The sequence below is a fragment of the Triplophysa rosa genome, linkage group LG7, assembly GCF_024868665.1.
Source record: "Triplophysa rosa linkage group LG7, Trosa_1v2, whole genome shotgun sequence".
Lineage (NCBI taxonomy): Eukaryota > Metazoa > Chordata > Actinopteri > Cypriniformes > Nemacheilidae > Triplophysa > Triplophysa rosa.
In genome coordinates this window covers 8,723,303-8,741,166 of record NC_079896.1, presented here as the reverse complement: position 1 = coordinate 8,741,166, position 17,864 = coordinate 8,723,303, and the positions used below count along the sequence as shown (strand labels likewise).

At 36.6% G+C, this 17,864-nt stretch overlaps 1 protein-coding gene across 1 annotated transcript; it reads right to left on the bottom strand.

The window, feature by feature from the left end:
* Positions 1–1,268: 1,268 nt before the first annotated feature.
* LOC130557199 (polyadenylate-binding protein 1A-like) lies at positions 1,269–2,199 on the bottom strand. Its single transcript, XM_057338810.1, has 3 exons — positions 1,740–2,199; positions 1,562–1,649; positions 1,269–1,437 (listed from the first exon to the last, which is right to left on the bottom strand). Exons 1-3 carry the CDS (start codon positions 1,956–1,958, stop codon positions 1,271–1,273), a joined length of 474 nt encoding a protein of 157 aa, XP_057194793.1. The 5' UTR covers positions 1,959–2,199; the 3' UTR covers positions 1,269–1,270.
* Positions 2,200–17,864: the final 15,665 nt, after the last annotated feature.

Sequence of the window (17,864 nt, the reverse complement as noted above, 5' to 3'; positions counted from 1 at the left end):
CACCTCGGAAATTAAAACGTTACAAGTATCTTTTAACATTAAAAGAGCACTGTTCTATAAATTATTTCCAGGTTGAAGTGGGAATTATCGGGTTTCCAAGAGCGTGTGAAGGCAGCAAAAGTTCAGTGTTGCCAATTTCGCAATTTAGCTGCTAGATTTAGCAACATTTCAAACTGCCTGCACAACTTTATTTTCAAAAAGCACCTAGCAACAAATTTAGCTTTTTTTTGGCAACTTCTAGCAACTTTTGAAAAGTGACTTAAATAACAAAAACCAAGCATTTTCTCTCAAAATTGTACAAAATAATGATCTTCTCTTTCACACACTCCCAAACCAGTCCTGGAGGACCCCAGTACTGCACATTTCGTATGTTTGTTTCCCTCATGTTTTGTATAATGCAATGTAAGTCGCTTGCTGTCATTTAAACCGTCTGCCAAAATGCCTAAAATGCCACATCCAATTCAGGTCTTAAGTACTCTACCTAGTCTTTGTAAACATGTGCTTATTTACAGATGAACTGTGTTAGTGCTTATATATCCAAACAGTCGATATACTGTAACACTGACAGTTTTTTTTAATTTTCAAGTATTACACTTATAATTAACCACAATAAAAAATAAAAATAAAAATAAAATAAAAATAAATAAACAGACTTGCCAGGGTTAACAAAAAAAGGTAATACAATTACATCTTAAGAAGACACAAAGGATGAATACAGAGATACAGTTTTCATAGCTTGAATAGATGAATATGTGGAAACTATCCGAAGTTCTACTAATAACAGAGGTTTTGGAAACGCTGTTTTGTTATCACAAGCCGGCCGCCGTATGGTGAACTGAATGTGCTGCTTCTCCAGAGGGTCTGTAATACTTCAAATTGGAGAAACCAAAACGGCTAACAAAACACATCGATATCAATTAAAAAAACTAGCGTCTGGACTTCTTTCCTGAGTGCCGCTGAAGCCAGGGCGTTAGCATTAGCCATTACGCCTTTTTGGCTAAAGGTAGTAGGCTTTCCATCTAGTGTCTGGCACACACGATGAGACCCGAGAGCAGTGTTCCCAGATTGGGCGGCTCCAATATTTTCTAACTCTCTTTAATGCTATATTTGATCTGTTTGATCTGTTTTCCAGGTTTAATTATATTTTTTCATACTTCGTTTTAAGGAGATAAAATAGTCATTATCATCGTTGATTAACATTGCAATACATTTCTATCACATTATTTTGGCAGTTAAAATTTGGGCTGGTTTTTGTTGGAGTGGGCGGGTTTTATTGAGCCTTTGGGCTGGAAATTGTCCACCCAATCTGGCAACACTGGAAGCATGAGCACTGACCCAGTAGTACAGAATGACCTGATGAACCAGCAGGCACGGAGGCTGAGTATGAACAGCATCCAACAGGACGACAGCCAGGCATCAGTGGGCGGAGACTCTCACCTGTAGACAGGTAAAGATGTACAGTACATCCTCTATAAATACTTCGGAGTGAATAATAATGTGAATATGAAGGGCTGATGAAGCATCATTTACAGAATGAGAAAGCTATAAAGAGGCTACTGACTCTGAGCGAGGATGCACGCTGCTGCCTGACGACTGATGGGCTGGAGCGCCAGCAGGTTTTCAGGGTGAACGTCGAGGCGCTTTTGAACCTGTCAAATGCATAAACTGAAGTTCAGCTAATTACATGAATTGTTATTGGATTTCAATCTCAAGTAACCTGTAATAGTGGCTCATCTCACTTGAGGAACAGCAGACGTAAACTGTCCAGCAGGAAGTGATTCACTGCTGCTGTCCTGCTTCTCAGGCTGGGTCTTCTGCTCATTGTGGTGAGACAGAGTGACCCGCAACGCCCTGCCGGCAACCATACGCCCGTTCATGACCGACGCAGCGGTAGTCGCATCTTCAAGGGTGAAGAAGCTGACAAATCCAAACCCTCTGCTGCGTCCGGCCTCCATCATCAACTGAACAGAGAGAAGCACTCGTTGAAGTCTTTCACTTTAATTGTTATTGACTAATCACAATAAAACAATAAGCATCATACCTTGGCACTGATGATGCTTCCAAAGGGTGAGAACGCTCTGTGCAGCTGCTGCTCACTGAAGCTGTTTAGCATAATAACTTTAATTAAGAAATGTTCATTTAATTTTCAGCTTTTTATTGTATTGTTTTGTGTTGTATTAACATATTTACTTTTGTGAGTTTAATATTTTGACAGGTTATCTGATGACATCGTTCGTGGGTTGTTTGCACATTACGTCAAGTCACTGCGTTTCTGAAGCCCAAACTTGGTATGTATGAACTATAAATAAAGCTGTTTGAAGCCAAAAGACACTCGCTGTTACATTGTTGCGTTAATAATCTTATTGCGTTGTAGATTTTATCAACATGTGTTCCCTGAGAATCAAATTCCTGACCTTTGCACTACTAACAAAACTGAGTTACAGGAACATTTTATGAGCAATGTAAAGTGTTCAAGATGGTAAATAAATTCATAAAAAGCGAGACCTCGCGCTAGCCGGGCAGTACTGACAACATCTTACTTACTGAATGAAAGCAACGGATTATCCAAAAAGAGGATAGGTTTGTCGTTATACGCATCTTCTGAACAAAAGCTGCTAAAGGGGTCGGAAAAGACACTAAATCTAGTGAAAGAGTTGCAAACTTGGCAACAATGGCCGGACAAATTATGAATTTGAGTGCATCACGGTAGTCCCCACCATGACAAAATGAATATAGCGGAAACGGTAATGCCAGTCTTCAATATTGTAAGACAGAATTCTTGACTTTTTTTAGATAGTTTCCAGATATTCCACAATTTTCTAGGTCAAACATCTCCTCAGACTCAGGATTTTCCAGACATGTCATGGAGAGGAAAATCGTTCTTCCTGCACATGCAGCACATTGCAATTCCATTGATCTCAGTTTTCATTAAAAAAAAGTAAAAAAGGACTGTAAGATGTTTATTTCAAAAGACATTCAGAAAATGAGAGAAAAGATTCACAAATCTATTCAGATTCTTTAATATCACTAATGTACTCAAATTCTGCCCAATTGTGAAAGCAGAAGGACAAATCATTCTCCTCTTTAATAACCAAATCCAACATTTCTCTCAGAAGGCTTTGTTAGACAGTCACTATGAACACACCACACTGTGGATCTTGTGTTTCAATATTTCCCCAATTTTTCAATATGGCAAATCACTTTTATCACCATGCACCTGTACTCTTGCATCACCTGCATGATTAAGCTGACAAGCTTTTATTCTGTCCTCTTGATTTGAATGGCAGTGTCTTCCACGTCAATATAGTGTGTGGATGAAGTTTTAACAAGGCCAGAGATGAGTCAGGTCAGTTCACTTTATGAGCCACATATTTATCATTTGGTATAACTTTCTTTTTTATACAGCTTCTTGTATTGAAGAAATAAGGTTAAAGGGATAGAAATCATGTTGTCATTTATTATTTATAGTTTAAACCCCGGATATTACTCTTTCTTCTGTGGAACACTCTTCTTCTGGAACACAAAAGATGATTTTTGAGAAATGTCTCAGTGCTTTTGTGTTCATACAATGGAAATCAATGGTGTCTCGTGTTATTTGTTCACCAACATTCTTCAAAATATCTTCTTTTGTGTTCTGCAGAAGAAAGTCATACAGGTTTGTTGATGTTGATTTTTGAGTGAAATATCCCTTTTAATATTTGTATATAATACAAACATTATACATTACATGAACAAAATATGTGTTCAACTGTGAATTGTGTCATTTCTGTTTAAAAGATATTAGTAATGAATTTGTGGCAATGTTATTGTTTTGTTGTCAGTCAGACCTCCCACTAGCTTAGACACTTTCCTCTCTCTTCTGGGTAGAAAACACTTTGTATTATAAATTGATGGCAGAAAGAGTGCCTTCATTTGCCTAAATGTAGTCACAGCCAGCCCAGAAAACAATACAAGATAAACATACCAGTAGAAATGTACTTAGCATTAATTACATTCAATGCATTTCATAAAGAGCAAGACATGCAATAACCTTGTAAAGCTGAAGCCACTGAATATTTTTCCTGGATATGTTCCTTTGTGAATGGATATGTAGATTAATCAAAGAGAATTATTCATAAGCTAGAGTTTTGGGTTTGAATCATAACTACTATCCACACAGAACTATCAGTTCATTATGTGCACATCATATGAGGATTTTTACCCAATCCCACTGAGTCATATGGAAATGACGAGTACCTTAAATTGTGATTTGGGGTCTTAGTCATTCTGAGGTTCTTGAGAAGTCAGAGCCCATAATGACAAAAATGGTCGATCACAAGCGCTATAGTTTCTTCAAATCAATCAACATAGCTGACACTGTGATGTTCCCTTATATCTAACGCAGAATTTTAATGCTTTGAATTCATTTCACAGGTTTGGTAAGAAGAAACATTTCTCTAAACTTTCTCAAGGGCCAAGGACATTTTTTTTTAACTCGGCTGTTGTCCAGGAAATCGTCAGGACAAACGTTTTGAGGACACGTTCAGCACAGGGTTATACATACAGCATTGCGAGCACTAAAATTTGGTCAGTCTGTATTGAAGATGCCCATCGCAGAACATAGAGACAAACAACACTATTTTAGTTTCATAATATTATATTAGTGCCAGTTCTCCACCCCTAGAATCAAGAACAAGATTTATGTTACAACTTATGAGGGAAAGTGTATATTTTTAGATGTCTGGTTGCTCAGTTTTTCTACGTTTTAAATAATTTATATTTTTATGTTGTGTCAAATAATTAATATGCACTTTAAAAACAGCATAATCGTCAATATATTACAGTTACAGTATATCATGTTGCACTGCACTGTCATCTAATATGTCGTGTCGACTATCTACAAATTATTTCAATACGGTTTATGAATGAAACTGATATTCAAAACTCTTTACAATCTGTTCCAGGACAACTAAAAATAGATCCTTTCCTACCGGCATTCAGTATAGACATTGCAGCTGTTGTTGTGGAAACTAGTTATAATAGTAGAAATAATAAATAGTTTGGGTGAAGTTTATGGGAAATAACTCATCTGAGCCAGAACAGGTGTGCGGATTTTACACAGTAGCGCTGGCCGTGACTTTTATTCTGTGCATCAAGAATAGAAAGCATTGATATTTAAAGATCACCAGGGGTGCACAGTGAATCGAAATGTGGGATCTTGCAAGTCATTGATATGTTGCAAATGTTTTGCTCTAATAATCTGTGTTTTATGGAAGTTGTCACGTTATTTATTTTGTTACTATATGATACATTGATTTTGATTATGTGTGATCCCTGTTTCAGTCCTGTTTGTTTTTGTCAATGTGAAATAAAATATGAAATAATTGATAACTGATATGTATTTTAACATTTTCCATCAGGTGCTTTGAAGTCTATTGTGTCTCTGGTGTACAGTATGATGCAGAGTCATCCAACGGAAGCAGATCTGTCTTCAGCTACAGTATCAGGTTGACCTAAGCAAGCATTCTGAATATGCACACAAACACATACCATTTGTTTTTTATATGGGGGGGCTTTCCATTGGCTTCTGTTGCTTTTATACTCAGCTAAAGATTCCATACCCCTAGACCTTTCTTAGTTGAGTTCTCTTTTAAAGGGACAGTTCACCCCAAAATGAAAATTCTGTCATCATTTACTCACCCTCGAGTTGTTTCAAATTTGTATAAATTCCTTGTTCTGATGAACACAAAGAAAGATATTTGGAAGAATGCTTGAAACCAAACAGTTCTTGGCCACCATTGACTACCATAGTAGAAAAAATGACAAAATAGTCAAAAGTAACCCAGAACTGTTTGCTTTCCTACATTTTTCAAAAAAATCTTCTTTTGTGTTCAACAGCACAAATAAATGTATAAAGCAGTTTTCCTATGGTAGTCAATGGTGGCCAAGAACTGTTTGGTTACAAGCATTCTTCCAAATATCTCTGTGTTCATCAGGACTAAGAAATGTATACAGATTTGGAACATCTTGAGGTTGCGTAAATGAAGACAGAATTTTAATTTTTTTGGGTGAACTGTTCCTTTAAGAGGACCGTTGATAAGGAGATTTCAAATTTGATTATCCCTTTGGGCACATTTGCTGCCCACAATGTAGGTAACATCTGATCAACAGACATTGTGGTCAGTTTCAAACACATAGTGCAAGACATAGGGAGCCTCTAGTAAAAGACCACTTACCTAGTGTTTGTTTCCTGGTAAAATTAACAAAGGCTCTGTTTAAATAACACACACACACACACGCACACACACACACACATAGTCGATTGGTGTGTATTTCTGGCCCTCCTTCTCAGAATAACTACATGTTTGCCTGGAGACCAGCTGGGAAGGAGAGATGGGGCCTGTAAATTCACTGCAACAAAACTAAGCTCTCTTTCTCGCACACTGACTGCGTTTTCACTTCTTGACTGCACAGGTCACATATAAACTCTTCAGGTGAGTTTCTCAACTTTTAGGGAAATCTGTTTGTTTTTCTTAATTCAGTTAGTTATTATTTCTACATTAATACATTATCAGTGCATATGTTGAATTATTAAGCTTTACCATTTAAGCATTTACAAATAGGAATCAAATGAAAAGCACTATGCAGTGTTAAAGGGCACAGCTGTTGAATTTTATGTGATGTCCAGACGGTAAATTCATTTCTGGATTTCTTTTAGTTTTCCTATGACTAACAGATCCTATGTGTGGATATAGTTGCTCTGTCTGTGTATATTCCTTGATGCTTTGTCTGAGTCAATAAAAAAGATTAATTGATCCAAACTGAAGCATATAGAGAGCAGGTTATGTCATGTGGTCAGTGGGTTCTTGCTCTTGCTTTCTAACTCATATGATGAGTGTTTCCCTCACAGCCACAAGGCTCCAACGTTCAGCTCCTATGATGCTGGATGTCATTTAGCATTAGCTTTATTAAATAATGTTATTAAAACGGAAATTACTACAATCATTTGCCTTTTGGCAAAAATGTCTTTGTTGCACAAAGAAGTTCATAAATTGATTATTTCATCCTTGTAGATTTGTTTTGAGTGTTTACTGTATCTACTATGAGTGCAATCCAAATATATTGAAACATTTTGTTACATCCAGCAGAAAGAATCATCTGTATCACTGGCACTGGTTTTCAAAACATCTTACCAGATGACAGCCCTAACACTTCATCATATTACAATCATAATATGATAATACTTCATCATATTATATTATAAAATCATAATATTATAAATCATATTATAAGTCATAACTAATTCTGTATAAAACTGAGCTGAGGTTTTTGTTGTTCAAGAACAGAAAGAAAGAGAGAGACAGACCAGAAGGCTTCTTTTCACCGGTTGATCTAGTTCAAAGCGCACTGTTCAGAATAAAACCCAATTAAGAAGCGAGTAAAAGCACATTGTGTTGTCTTCTCACAAGTAGTTTGTGAGGATGTTGCTCACCATCCCGACTTTCCCCGATTGAAATGAGTTACAGTTTCCAGCTTGTTACAGATGAGAACGGTTCATATGATTATTTCTGCTTGGTGATCTTGGTGCATTAACTCTAATGACTTAAGCACAAAGGCCGTGGACGGGGTAACGGGTGTTAGTGCTGGACGTAGAGATGATTTGGTCGTCCGATGTTTGTTCAGCAGTTCCAGGAACATGCATGCTGCTTATTCTAATGACAAATTAGCATTAGTGAATCAGTGCAACGTACTCTCCTTCCATTCAAAATGACAGTACAATCCAGTATATAGCTATATTATAATGTACCATTAGGGCCAAGCTGTCAGGCCAGGTGGAGGCAGAGCTTTTGTCAGGGCCCCCTCAGAGATAAAGTACATCATACTAATGCAGTTGCATTACTTTTTAAGATTTGTTTGGTTGTTAATGTCATAAGATCTTGCACTTGAGTGTTTATAGAGCTCCACTCATACGCATAGCTGTAAAATATATGGGGTCCTGTCAGGCTCATTCTGTGAGTTATTGCCCACTCGCTCCTCACACCCACTGAGGGACCATCCAACAGTTATTTATTTATTTAGTAATTTGCCTCTATTACCCATGCAGGTTCATTCAGAAAAACAGAGTGCTGTACATGAATGCCCTGCATATCCCTGTCTGTCGGATGAGTGGCGCTCATATAAGTCTATAAATGTAAATGACATTGAATAGTGCATATGTGCATTCCCTTGTTATGCATAATGTAGGATTCCATAATGTGACACATAATGTGAGTGAATCCAACAAGGTAATGATGCTTTAATGATATCCAAGCATTTAATTCATAACCTGCAAAATTAGATTATTTTCTCTACGTGCTAATGAAATGACACTAGATGATTGGCTGCGTTTAAATATTGCTTTGCTTAGAAGGTTGTTCTTTAGATCACAAGATTTAATGAACTACACAGTTGTGATTAATTTAGCATCAACTTAGTCTCACCCGCTTCTCCTGAAATGACTTTGAGGAAAAAGAAATGCATGCACTGTCAGAGAAAAGGTAAAAAAGCTTTCACTGGGATGGTACCCTTTTAAATGGTCTTAATATGTACCTTTGAGGTACTAATATGCACTCTTTAGGGGCAAAAGTGTACTTTTTGAAAGGGTACCATCCCAGTGATAATTTGATGAGAAAATGTTTTGAGTACAGATTTAGTAAATCTAAGCTCAATAGTCAAAATATCACTGGCCAATGATTAGTTGTTAAAGGAGTCATATGACACGGCTAAAACGAATATTATTGTTTGTTTTAGATGTAATGCAATGTGTATACACGATTTAAGGTTCAAAAACGCTGTATTTTCCACATACCGTGCATGTTTGTATCTCCTCTTTGCCCCGCCTCTCTGAAATGCGTGGCTTTTTAACAAAGCTCATCGCTCTGAAAAGCGAGGTGTGCTATGATTGGCCAGTTAACCAGTGCGTAGTGATTGGTCGAATACTGCAAGCGTGTGACGGAAATGTAACGCCTCTTACCATATTTGGAACATCAGGTTCCAAAGCAATTGTACTGACAGTACTGACTTGCATATACATTTGGGCGGTCTTAGTCAAATCATACCATGAAGTGACGTAGATTTGTGGGGGTGTGGTTACACGAGGCGTTTCAAGCAGGTCTGGGTGAGCATTCGCTTTTAGATAGAATGCATCTTTTGGTCCGACACTTTAATTTGTGCAATTTTACGTGTCTAATACATGACTGGGCAACACACCAAAGACACAGAAAAACACGTGTTTGTGCCATATGACCCCTTTAAATACTGATTATGGCCTAAAATTCAATAATTAACGGTACATTACCATTACAATACATTCTACTGAGCAAACTAGTAAATGAAAGAGAAAGAGAGAAAGAAAGTCAAACGTCTTGTTTTTATGTACTGTAGGATTTATGCACTAAATACTATAACTATGTCAGTATTATACTGTTTGTTGTACCTCTGCTGAAACATCTGGGGCAGTTTAAAAGAAGGACATGATGCAATGCAATCTGCTCAGGTCTCTATCATGAAAAAATCGTGTCTGTTTATAATCAGTTCACCCAGACAAAACCAGACTCTAATTCAGAAAATGAGAAGCCATTTGCTCACTTAGCCCTGTATAAAGGTCATTGTTTATCTTTTCTTAAAATGTGACAAATCTTGTATGTTTGCGCAGTCATATATTGAGGCGAAAAGACGAAATAATGCAGTACCAAAAATAAAAATGTATGTTTTATTAACTTAAATTAAATTAACCCTCATGTGGGGTGTAAAATAAACGCCAAACAAAAAGTAGTTACGGTAGACATGTTGTGTCTTGTGACTTGTGAATTGTGACTCTTGACATATTTTGAATGTGTTTGTTTTCTGCAATTCACAACCCTAATAAGCTGCTACACATTGGTTGTATTTTGTAATATAATAAAAGCTTTCTTTGATGTTTAATGTACCCTAAGTACTCTGGATTTTTTGCCTCATAGGTTGTTGTCACTTCTCCAAAGACCGAAGTCAACATCTTTGAGGCAACTTCTTGTTGCCATTATATTGTTGATTACTAACCATCATGCTGTTTGGCTGTGGGTAAAAGAGGATTTGGTGATTCAGAGCTGTTTGTTTGTACGTCTGGAGGCCTCAAAGAAATCACAATAATGCAGACTGACGCAGTGTGTGAGGTATTGTGAATGTGCATGTTAGTCAGAGGATTTAGAAATTGGAGGGCCAGTAGGTTCATGTTAGGGTCAAATGGGAATACTGCTCTTCCTGGTAAACCAGCTGACTTTGCATGTTTTGTATTTACACACACACACACACGCACGCACACACACAAACACAATACTTTTACAGCATTTGTGAATCAGTTCATGTTAATTTCACCATTTACTAATGTAATTTTAAAATCAAGTTTTCTCTGTTAAAGTGACAATTCACCCCAAAATACAAATTCTGTCGTCATTTACTCCCCCTCTTTTCATTTTAAACCTGTTTGAATTTCTTTCTTCCGCAGAACACAAATGTACATATTTTGAAGAATGTTCTTAACTGGACCCCATTCACTTGCATTGGTTTTGTGTTCATACAATAGAAGTGAATGAGAGCCAGTGCTTTTCGTTTACCAACTTTTCCTCAAAATGTCTTCTTTTGTGTTCCGTGGAAGAAAGAAAGTCGTACAGGTTTAAAATGACAAAAGGGTGAGGAAATGATGACAGAATGTTCATTAGTTAATGCACAGTGAACTAATATAAACAATTCATCGATATCGATAGTATCGAAATTGTTAACATTAACAAAGATTTTGTCACGGCCCACTGTCTGCCCTCATTCACCACCGGACTACAGCACCCATAATCCTTTTCACTCGTCACACCTGATTCCCATCGTCTGGACATTATTAGTTAATCCCATCACCTGTCTACCCCTGTTATCTGTCCGTTACAGATTTTAAAACTTTCTGCTCATTGTTATTTAGCTTATGCTTTTTCTAATGTTAGCAAATACATATTTTAAAAACATATACAACTCATTTTAAAGTGTTGCAGAGAATGGAATTGTCATTTGCCTTGTGCACTTTGGTTTTTAGCGACAACGTCACCACATCAGCACTTTCTCATTATGACTTACTCTGAATTGTTTTTCTTCGCTTTTGGCATATAGCGCTCTCAGATTTGCTCACTTCTGGGAAATGGACATATCCCTGACTGAAGTCAGCCATCTGGCACACAACGGTCAGGAAAGCATCTTCAAACCTCGTGTTGTGATTTTACAAGCCAGACTGTATGATTTTATGCTGCCTGAAGTTAAACCTTTTAATGTTGTGCAGATTGGATCCGTTTCTACTCACACGTAATAAATTCGAAATATACGCAAGATTAACTGGAACTCCTTGAAACGTAAGATCAGCACAAAATTATTACATAAACATACGCTCTAGGAGCAGCTCTGTTTTTGGATTTATCAGCTCTAGTTGCAGAGTGAAAATGTATGTTCACATTAAAAGCTTGTGTGACAACTGCACCATTTAACGAAGAGCAATAAGACTTCAGCCGTTTGTGTATTGTGACGTAAACAGTCTTATTAACCTTTAGGCTGGAGGACATTTCCTTTTGTTCAGAAGATGGCATTACTTATTCTGTCTCCTGTGGCCCTCAAACCAGATTCACTTATTGATCTGTTGACATGCATTTTGTTTTCTTGTATCTTCAGGGAGTTACGCATGCAATACCACCAATGCCATGTCATAGGTATACATTTTCAGCAGCATTCACCATTTATTTTTTTTATTTCCAGTGGACTGTGGTCGGAGCTGCTCTTGGTCAGTCAGTAGTTTACTGTCTCGATCTGCAAAAAGAGACTCATTCATATTTAACCTGGCACAGACACAGCAACAAAATGTGTGGAAAACTATCATATAGACCTTTCAGACACAGCGTAAAAGGCGGTCTTGTATGATTTTAGGGGAGAAAATAATTTTCTGTAATTTGCATCCTTGTAGACGTGAAGAGTTACTTGGTTAGTCATCTTTCGGCTGAAGTTGTTTTTAAAATGTGGCCCTCAGAACACCTTTGCAAGGATAGACCCCCGAGGCAAACTGGTTTTAAGCGCCTTGCTCGAGAACACGATAATAACACGGCAAGAATTACTAACAGGCTTTGCATAGCAGTCTACATCCTTAGGCATTAAGTTACCAGCACCACTTCTCTCTCGTATAATTTAGATAATCGGAAACAACCCTTAAATTGGGCCAAATGCTGAGTTTTCCTCTTTTTCAGACAAAAACTATAGAATTTTGTTATATAAAGGTCACGGTAAAACTTCATTTACTTTTTCTACTTTTCAGAAATGAGTGCAATGCTCACAAACCACTTTGTATTGTGTGGACATTTAAAACATATTTTGAATGTCCTTCAGTTGTGCCATCATTTTTCATGACTATCTTTTGTTGTTTGTCGAAGGTTGAGCATGGAGACAACAGATTCAGTGAAGAGCATTCTTGAGGTGAAACGTCAACCATATGGTGTGTGAAGAAAACATTGAAACAAGGTAAATATTGCATGTAAATGGAATAATTTTCTATTGTCATTTTCAATCAAACTGTAGATTTGTGTTAGAAATGTTTATTTAGTAGTATTATGCTTTTGTTTGTATTTATGCTTACTACAAAATTAGCCTTAGGAAAACAAAAGGCTGCTATTTTATTATTAAAAAAGATGTGGAAATTTCTACTATTGTCATTTTGATCATATGAAGCATAAAAATGATCTGAGGTGTTTTGAAAATCACATTATAAAGTTCTGCTGTGATGTACAGTCACGGGAAAAATCCAACAGCAATGTGAAAGACTGACAGCATGACAATACACATGAAAACTGTGATAAAATATATCACATAAAGAATATTTTTGTACAAATATTACTGCTTAAAAGTGAATATGAACTTGTTTTGGGTCTGAAAAAAGTATCTTTTCTGTTATTTTTACCTGTTACTCCAGTTTTCATTTTCTACAAATAAATGCAAATAGAAACGATTTTTATTTGAAAATATTGTTATAGTTCACAGAATGAAACAAAAATGATAATTTTACCTAAACAAATAACTATAAATAGTAAATTCAGAAAACTGAAATGGTCTCTTAATTTTTTTCGTAACTGTATATACAGTATATAGACTTTTGGACAAATTTTCTGTAGGGCCAGAAGCCCAAAGTCAAAGAATCACCAGTGATACAGTCTGCAAAAGACATTGTGTTATATACAGTATGTAGTCATAATTAATATCACACTGTAACATTCAAAATGAATAAACATTCAGAAACACTTTAGAATGGTGTTGATGTGTGGTGATGAGCCAGATGCCACAGTGTGAGTCAGCTCATCAGCGTGGGTTAATTCAAACTGTGACACACACTACAGTACCAACGGTTTCATACTAATAATTAAACATCTAAATCTTTTGACTGACCTTGCAGGTCGCACACTGTCATGCGAATAAAGAGAGGTCAATTTTAATGAGTTTAATTCAAAGATAATGCGTGATATGTGCATTAGCATTATGTTTTTTAACACTTATAATCTAGTAACAGACAATGCTGAAATTAGAAAATCTGAAAAACAAAATTTTCTGTGAAATTCTTTAGCCTGGCAAAATGATCCTTATCATGTTCTCTTTATTAAAGTTGTCCTGTTTTCAAATTAGCCTCCCTGCTCTTAAGATTTAGTTTAACAATGCCTGATATTATGTAACATAGTTGTTCCACATTTTGAGCTTTCTTCTTAGCAAATGCTATATTGCTGAGATGTTGTCTAAGCTCATACCCTGTCCACCATTGCATGCACTGGCTGGAATATATGATGCCTGCAGTCTGATTAGGGCAGCTATTCTTCTCTTTATCTAACCCATAAATATCACAGTCGCCCTCGTAATATAGATCTCACCCCTGAGAAAATAACAGCCCCCATGAAAGAAAGGTGCCTGCATGACCAAACACATTGGGTGGCAAAAGAAGAATTGTCTGCGTCGTTGATTGTAAATCTCCTTTTGTGCTCAGAATCTTGTAAAATCTCCACCAATTGTTTTAATTTAATTCTCCAGAAGGAACACAGTTATGACAGTGGCCTCTCTGTTTACAGCATGTTGTGTTAAACATTCAGACATATATCACGGTCACACATGAACATCTTTAATTATGGTATTCTGCCAAATTAAGGCGTAATGGACCTCTTCTTTACAAAACAAAAAAAAATGGACAAATTTGTGATAAGCCAGCTTGTGAATATTTTATCCGCCTGCATGAGCTCCCTTGAGAACATGACATAGTGAGTGCATGATGTCATAACTTGAACATTCCAGGATGATGGTGGGAGATGACATCATCCACAAACTATTGGAACTAAAGGGAATTTAAATGGATAGTTCACCCCAAAACAAAAATTCTTTCCTCATTTACTCACCCTCATGTCACTACAAACCTGTATGATTTCTTTCATTCTGCTGAACATGAAAGAAGATAGTTTGAAGAACGTTAGTAGCAAAACAACATTGGCCCCCAATGACTTCCATTGCATCCATCTCTTCAGCTTTGCCATTTCAACTGAATTTATAAGAAGAATAAATGTTTACAGATGAAACGCTTCTTTCCTTGTTTGATTTTATTGTTGTAATTTATAACAGTGATTATCCTTCAGTGCAACGGTAACTGCGCAGTAATAATGCATTATTATATTGTCTTTGCCATGTTGTGACTCATGCAGTCTTCCAACTGCTGTCTGCTCAAAGATGTTCCCCTGGCCTCACCATTCATGCTGTCTAAAGGACCTCCCAGGCGTCAGTAATTCAACTACAGTCCATGCTATGCATGACTGGACTCATTCTTAAAGATCAGACCCTGGAGAGCGTCGGCACCCCTATACTGTGAATAAACACCCACACCACACTGAGAGTCATGCAAGCAATTGGCTGCCCACATACACAAACAGATCAGTTCTGCGGTCAGCATTCACTGCGACAACATCTGTAAACTTGTTTAAAGAAATATTTATTTGCACTGCTCTAAACGAATAGTAATTTATCTAAACTCAAAGTAAAATATGACATTTATCACAACCTCCAAATAGATGTTTTACATCTTCACATCATCTCAAGATTAATATCAATATCTAACTTATTGTGTGTTTGAATATCATTGGACAATTCCCCCAAATATTGATTTGCCACATCTATAATGTTAATCTTCTGCAATGTCCTGTGTTTTTATAAAATATTAAAAAAATTATATATTATAAAATATTTAAAAAATTATATATTATAAAATATTTAAAAAATATTTTCTGATATGTTTCTATGGTAATGCATTTAAGGCTGGCTCTGATAAGCATGGACACCACCTGATTTACATCTTGCTGGCAGTGTTCAACCCGCAGTGAGCTGCTAATGAGACAGGAGGGTTTTTTTGGTCTAGGTCACAGCATGAGAAGGGCATCACAGTTCATGTTATGCATTTAAATGGCAATTGTGAGTACTTGCTGTAACAATATTATGTTTTTGTGGCTGGAAACGGCTGATAAACATTTGGGCCTCTGAGCATCAGTGTTAACAGTGTGCTGCTAGTGTACATCTGGATGGAGCATATTCTGCTTCAAATGCAAATAGTTTGCATGTAGCCTACTCTCTGTAGCAGCTTGTGAGTTTAACTTCATCGGAAGTCTAAAGAGGCAAGACCGAGTTTGAAATAAAATGCTTTGTTGTCATAAAAATATTTATTAAAAAGCTATAATAGAAGAGTGTCACGGCTGGCGTGAAAGAACCCAAATGCAGGCAGACAAAGAAGGGGTTAACAAAACACCTTATTTACAAGAAAAAAGGGACAAAGCAAAACACCCACGATGGGGAAAACTGAACTAAGAATATATATATAAATGGGAAAACAAAAACTTCCCTCAAGGGGGCAAAAACGAGAACACAGAAATAATCAAACTAACAAGACAAGAGACTACCTGGGAAGCAAAGACAGAGGACGTGGGACGAACTGGATACACAAACACGACGTAGCGTAAGACACGCATAAGACAATCCACCAGCAACAAGACAAAGAAACATGAGGGTATATATAGGAAGAGACAAACGAGGGATAATGACACAGGGCAGGTGTGGGTAATCAAACACTCAGGGAAAGATAACAAGGAAACGAGAGGAGTGGGGCCAATGACAAGACACTGGAGAGAACGTATATTATTGTCAAAAGGACAATAATATGTTTCTCTCCACACATAACCAAAGGCTTTGTCATGACTCTGCTACAGGACCAAGAAAAACATGACTAAATGAAGCAGAGCCATGACTGAAGAGACATGCAGGTCTCTAAGTATATGAAACCTTATTCGTGTGATCACAACAGTCTCGGCACAGAGATCAGGATAAATTGCGCTTATTCGCAGTAGTTATTACATTGATCTCATGTAACATCATGCTGTGTGAGAGAATCATGTAACGTGTATGGAAAGCCGAATTAGCTTAAATTCTCCCCAGCTTCACTCGTCGTAATTGCATTTTTACTAGTAGGAATTAAATTACAGCGCTCTATAATTAAATTTTTACTAGTAACAATTACAATAGAGAGCTCTGTAATTGTATTATTACTAGTAAGAATTGAATTGGAGAGCTCTACAATTCAATTACAGAGCTCTGCAATTACACATATCCTTAATGTGTTTTTTTACTAGTAAAAACTAAATTAAAGAGCTCTCTAATTTAATTCTTACTAGTAACAATTAGAATAGAGAGCTCTATAATTGTAATTGTTACTAGTAAGATTCGAATTAGAGAGCTCTGGAACTGGAATTCTTACTAGTAAAAATTAATTTAGAGAGCTCTCTAATCATAATTATTGCTAGTTAAAATTAAATTAGAGAGCTCTATAATTAAAATTCTTATTAGTAAGAAATGCATTAGAGAGCTCTGTAATTAAAAATGAATGGAAGTCAATGGAGGTATATGACTAGTAATAATTGAATTATAGAGCTCGCTTATTGTAATTGTTACTAGTAAAAATGGAATTGTAGAGCTCTCTAATTATAATTCTTACTAGTAAAAATCAAATTTGAGAGCTCTCTAATCGTGATTGTTACTAGTAAAAATTTTGTTATAGAGCTCTGTAATTGTAATTGTTATTAGTAAAAATTAAATTATAGAGCTCTCTAATTTAATTCTTACTAGTAAAAATGCAATTTCGACGAGTAACACTGGGGGACAATTTAAGCTAATTCGGCTTTCCATACACGTGTGGGGTATCCTCGCACTCACTCAGAATAGGTGATGACAGCATGATGAGATCATGCGGATGACGTAATATTACTAAACTGCACCACTGAGAGTCATTTTTTAAGAATGTATTATTCATTGGCGACTTGGCTTTCAGGCTAGTAGAAATATTATGTTTAAACTATGGTTAATGTGTGGTTACTGTGCTTTTTCTCAAAAGAGAAACTACAAGAAACATCGCGTTTTAAGGGATGGGTGTTAGTGTTGTGTGAGTTTTTCAAATTTAGTAGACCTATATAAATAGAAAAATAATCACGTTTTAAAATGGGCAGTACCGCAAAACGAAAGATCTCTAACCCTAACCTTACACTGAATACATCTAAATACATATTAACCCATGTATTTTCTCAAGGAAGACATGCCCGAGCACTACAAACGCTGCAGTCTTGCCAAAAAATGAAACAATAAAGATGATGCTGGTGTGACGCAGTAGATGATGCCACTCCCTCCGTGGGAAAACTCAGCACAGCAGCGCTCGACTTGAGGATGCCGCTTCAAACCTCACAACAGCCCTGGAAACATTAAAAATCCCCCGCGCCTTACCTCTTCTACGTGCA